General features: G+C 42.8%; 1 protein-coding gene across 6 annotated transcripts in view; it reads left to right on the top strand.

The window, feature by feature from the left end:
- Window positions 1-5,494, top strand: part of LOC111863316 (papilin) — a 343,489-nt gene that overhangs the window by 31,639 nt on the left and 306,356 nt on the right. The window contains exon 3 of one of the 6 annotated variants that reach the window (XM_033751010.1): window positions 1,756-2,317. In XM_033751010.1, coding sequence (XP_033606901.1) covers window positions 2,295-2,317 — 23 coding nt within the window. In that variant the 5' untranslated portion in view covers window positions 1,756-2,294. Of the gene's footprint in view, window positions 1-1,755; window positions 2,318-5,494 lie in introns of those variants that run through there. The other 5 variants (XM_023849524.2, XM_023849522.2, XM_023849521.2 and 2 more) reach the window with 5 other exon arrangements.

Genomic DNA, 5,494 nt, shown 5'->3' with positions numbered 1-5,494 from the left:
AATATATATATATATTCGTCAGAAAGATATACTTTTTAGTAACACTTCATATTTTTTATTATTATTCTTACTGAAGTGAGACTGAGTCCACTTGGTACTGGAGCCACTACTGGCCTATTGCCCCAGCCTCAGATGATAGATGTTGGTGATTGTGGAGCAGTCGGTGGAATAGGATTGGCAGAGGAAAGCGAAGTACTCGGAGAAAGCCTGCCCCAGTGTCAATTTTTCCGCCACAAAACCCACATGGCCAGACCCGGCCTGGAACCCGGGCCGCCGCGGTGGGACTCCAGCGACTAACCGCCTGAGCTATGGTGCAGCCAACACTTTGTCTTGCTGTCGTTACGAGCTGTGCAGCAAAAGATGGAATTTCAAGTGAATGGTGAGAAGAGGCGGCAACGAAACATGAAGTAAACACCACACAAACACTGCTGGAGCCTATGAGCTTAACAAGCTCAACTACTTAGTGGCCTTAGAGAACTTCCATTCTTACGCCAGCATTCTAGTGTTGTTTTGCAGTAGACGCTGTCTATATCACAAGCATATGACGTCCTTTTATCTATATATAACTTATCTGTACAGACTGGTTAAAAACAATTTTCAAACTTTGTGCAGGCAAGGTAAAGGTAATGGCAAAGTTGTCCCTGTGCTTAATTAATTAAGCACTATGCAATAAAAACGTATGGGGAGTGGAGGTAGAGCTTCACCATTCTTGACTTCGGCACTAGTTGGAGGCGAGTAGTCAGCTTCACGCCCCTCTCGCGTCACAACCGTGAAAGAACCTTCTGTACCAACTGGGTAGGAGGCTGGGTGGACCCTGTGAAATAGAGATGAACTTCATGCCTCTGTCGTCCAGCCCCTAACCCTTCGCTATATCGACTGTATAGTGTGAACTGCACGATGACTAATCAATGATGAACCGGAAAGCACAGAGAGAGAAGCGCCAGTAGCCTGTTTCGAGGTGATATCTTGGCACTAGTGTGGAGGAACTGAAGAAAACCATGAAAAATATTAGTCATTATATTCTGTGTCACATGCTACATCAGGAGATGATGAATTGTGTAATTCCATTTAAACATAAGCCAAGGATTAAAAAGTAAAATTAATGTCCCTGTGCTTAATGAAGCATCTCGGCATGAAGAAGCATGAGGAATGGAGATTTAGCTCCACCATTCTTAACCTTCGCACTAAATGGAAGTGAGTGGTCAGATTCATATCCCAGCCGCTTTACCCCCGGGGAAACAGCTGCAGGGATCCATTGTACAGGAGGCTGGATGGGACCCAGAGCCAGCCTGAATGCTATAGAAACTAACCTCCGTGGCTTGAGTCCGCAAGCGAACTATACCGACCGAGCCACCACCGCTTGTCGGCGAAGTTAGTGCCAACTTTAAGAGGATGTGGACCCCGTTTCAGACCCATTACTTCTCAGAAAATCTGGTAGCGCCGGGAATCGAACCCGAGACCTCTGGATCTCTATCCAGGAACTCTGAACACTAGACGGTCAGACCACAGAGGCGGTCAAACCAATGAAGAATTTTGTGAAAAATAACTAAACATAATTTGTTGCACTTTCATTCCTCTTTCATACTTTAATGTGTTTAAATTTTTAGGTACTATACGGGCGTATATAAGATCCTGAACTGATTAGCAGTAAGAGTTTAGTTCGATTTAATTTTGACGCGTTTCAGTTCATACTGTTGTTGTGAGCGACTAGGTATCCAGGCAGGTGAATTTGATCAACTGTCTCCATTGTTCCAGACGACAAGATACACGACTACTGGGACCGATGCGTTTGCTTGCATGAGTGAATACGACTGAGGGGCATATGAGAAATATCCTTTTGGGCGCTTCGTCTGCCTCCACGCCCAAGGGAGTGTATGGAAGAAGGGTTTTCACTTCCCTCAGCATCCAGCTCCAGAGCCCCTCGCAGTGTGAGCGGGCCAATCCAAACCCATCAACTACAGCCTGCAGGCGGGCGGGAAGAGCGGGCGGTGTATATACAAACCAACTCTCGAGTCTTCAGTGGGCACAGTTCAGTTGTATGGAAGTTGTTAGGGTGAGCAGCGAGTCCAAGCGGTCCACTGTTTGCAGCGACTACACATGGCCAACGCTTTGATGCAACACTAACTAAATCTTCCTGAACCATATCGTATTAGAGTTTTTTTGTTGTTGTGGTTTTATGAATATTACGAATTAACTGCCGACGGACTTGAGCTTCGGTAGACACTCATAGCTGTACAGTGTCTGCGCAGGCGTCGTCCTCAGGCTTCTGTGCGGTTACAGCCAGGACATCAAGGATGGACCTTCACCGACACCTCCGGTGAGTGTTTATTTTCTTTGCGGTTTTTATTGTGCTGTTACACATAAGTGTCACCATACCAGTCATATATAGTTTACATACGTACTAGACAAGCTATTCATTTCTGCCAAAAGGACAGGCTCTGTAACTGACAATTCCAATAGGTCTGTATAGCGACGGGCTACGGGCTGGACGGCAGGAGTTCGATTCCCAGCAGGAATAAGAGACTTCTCTACTCCCCAACGTCCAGACCGGCTCTGGGTCCCATCCAGTGGGTACCGGAAGCTGTTTCCACGGCGGTAAATCGGCCGGAGTGTGAAGCTGACCACTCACCTCCATCTAGTACCGAGGTCAAGAATGGTGAAGTTAAACTTCCACTTCCCAGTGCGTCTTGATGGCGTGATGCTAAATTAATTAAACAAAAGGAAACTTTACCTTATCATGGACAGGGTAGATGCTTCAAATGCGGTTCAGTTGGAGTCGTACGAGTGAAACAGAACGTAAACCAACGTAATGTAAATGTCGGTAGTGGAATTTCCAGCACGGTAGATGTAAGACGTAAAGTAGTTCCACGGACAATGGCAGATGGGGAGTGACAACTCTGAATAATATACGACGATTTTAAAATGCAATTTCTAAAAGAATGCAATTTCGTAAGAACGACTTAGCGATAACGAGCCCAGCTTGTGTGTTCAATGTACCGGTGCAGTGTATATGAGCGTATATAATGAAATGTGGATTGTGTTCTGCATATTTTGTCAGAACAGTCATAAGAATTAGAGCTCTGATACTGTGATCGGTGCCTCTAACACGCAGGTTATAGCTTATTTATTGAAAAAAATATATTACCTGTACTTGGCCGTACGCAATTCTGCTAACCTCACTAGACGAGGAATTCGGATATTTTGGAGAAATAAAAACATCGCTAATATGATAACACGTAACTATCGGTAAGAAGCATCACGACATGAAGGCGAATGGAGGAGTGGATGTATAGATCCACATTTTCTTGACATCGGCACTAGTTGGAGGTGAGTGGTCAGCTTCACGGCCTGGTCGCTTTACCCCCGAGGAAAGTCCCTGGTACACATTGAATAGGAGGTTGGGTGGACCCCAGAGCCAGTCTGGACGACGTGGAGAAGAGAAAATTCTTGACTCTACAGGGACTCGAACTCCGACCCCTCGGTCGTTCAGCCCGCAGCCAGTCGCTATACCATCTACACTATCCCGGCTTGTGAAGATCTCGTGTTAGCGATTTTAACATAACTATTTATAATTGTATTATAACTTAGAATCATTTAATCATTTAAAGACCACTGCGTGCTATATTTAGCATCTGTTTTAACGTTAAAAATTCCAGATTTCCTCCGCAGATTGTATTTCTAAATTTCGTATTATTTTCCTATGCAGTATTAACGGATTGTTCTTCGTAATGGACGCGCAGTGTGTAAAGTATAAAATAAATTTAAAAAATACTGTTTAGATAATTTTCAGGCTTTAAAGAGTTAATACTCAGATGTGGCTCTTCGAGTCATTCAGTTCTTCGTGGGAATGGAATATCTCGGTATTACCAAATGAACCCGATTTTTAGAGTCTGTAGATTAATATGATGGCAGTGATTTAGTTTTTAAATCAAGCATGGGAGAGATGAGGAGTGAATACAACATTTTTGTCTGGAAAACATGAATGAAAGAGATCACTTGTGAGACCTAGATGTAAATGGAAGAATATACTGCTTTGGATCTTTAAGAGAGAGGGCGAAAGGACGTTGACTGATTAATCTGGTTAGGGTCTAGTGGCGTAATCGTATGAAAGTGATAATGAAATGTTGAATTCCATAAAAGGAGGGGATTTCTTTGACCATACACACAATTATTAACATTTTAAGAACCGTTTCATAGATTTGTTCTGCATTGGTCGCCAACATATGTCGCCTCCTAATACAGAGATATCCTGCATTGCACGATAAATGTAGCATGACCATGTGAATTATTCCTGCTGTAAATTAATATATCTATAGAAGTGTATGTTGTCGTTCAATGGAATATATTCTTGAGCTCTGACGACTAGGAATATAATACTGCTGCCTAAAAATGACATCTGTAACAAATAAACAACCCATCTCATTAATTTTTATTGCTTCTGATAAATGGTGATTGATATATTATTGTTATTATTTGATTTTTAAAATCATAGGCCTGCTTCTTATACGAATGAAGGGGTCATAATTTGAAGTAGGCCACGATATGCTGCATGTTCTGAATGTGACCCCGTTCTTCAGTAAGTGTCTCTGTGTGCTCCATTTATATATAAAAACGACTAAATGCTTGATGTGATAAGAGAGCCAGTGGAGAACGAGGGATTACGAATGAGAATAGTGCAAAACTAGTTCGCTAAGATGATTAATCGGCTCATTAATAGAACAGATTATGTTAGAAGATCAGTCATTCTATCAGCGTCTTACGGTTCTTCTCCCTACGGATTAGCACAAGACTGTACCCGATTATAGCTGCATTTCGGATTGTTACGCGGTAGCGTAGTTGGTTTGGGCACGCGGGCTGGATTCCCAATGGGCTCATTGGATTTTTAATTGACATAATCCTTTCAGCCGCATTGTGGCCCTGGTGTCGACTCAGCCTCTAACAGAAATGAGTACCAGCAATCTTCCTGAGGAGTAAAGGGCGGCCGGCGCGTAAGGCTGAAAACCTTACCGTCATCTGTGAGCCGATTGTCTAGAAAATGTGGGAACCTCGACGTCTCACAAGCCTATGAACCGCCACGATCTGTTACAGGGATAGCTTTACCTTTTGTTAGTTTTCACTGTATTATCGAAGTGGTTGTGAAGAACTGAAAGTTTGTACCAGGAAGACGGTGTCGAAGGCAGTAAGTCATTGAATTTGAACCTCTGTTTTGTGGATGAAAAGTTTAAGACTCACTCCGACATAGCAATGAAAAGTTAGAGTTTACAGAACAGTTTTTACTGTAGCTGAAAATGTGAAGCTTTAGCCCATCCTTATTTGGACCAGGTTTTGGTATTTACTAGGAGTACTTCAGTTCACAAAATTTGTAGTTATTTATTTAAAATTTAGTAAATACCGTATTTACGCATGTATAGGCCGCGTGCGTGTATAGGCCGCAGCACAATTTTCAGACAGAAATTATAGAAGAAATAATTTTCTTGGAATATTATTTCAGGAG

Source organism: Cryptotermes secundus, unplaced genomic scaffold (assembly GCF_002891405.2).
Source record: "Cryptotermes secundus unplaced genomic scaffold, Csec_1.0 scaffold159, whole genome shotgun sequence".
Classification (NCBI taxonomy): domain Eukaryota; kingdom Metazoa; phylum Arthropoda; class Insecta; order Blattodea; family Kalotermitidae; genus Cryptotermes; species Cryptotermes secundus.
The sequence above is the reverse complement of the archived record's forward strand: the minus strand, read 5'-3'. Positions and strand labels throughout refer to the sequence as shown.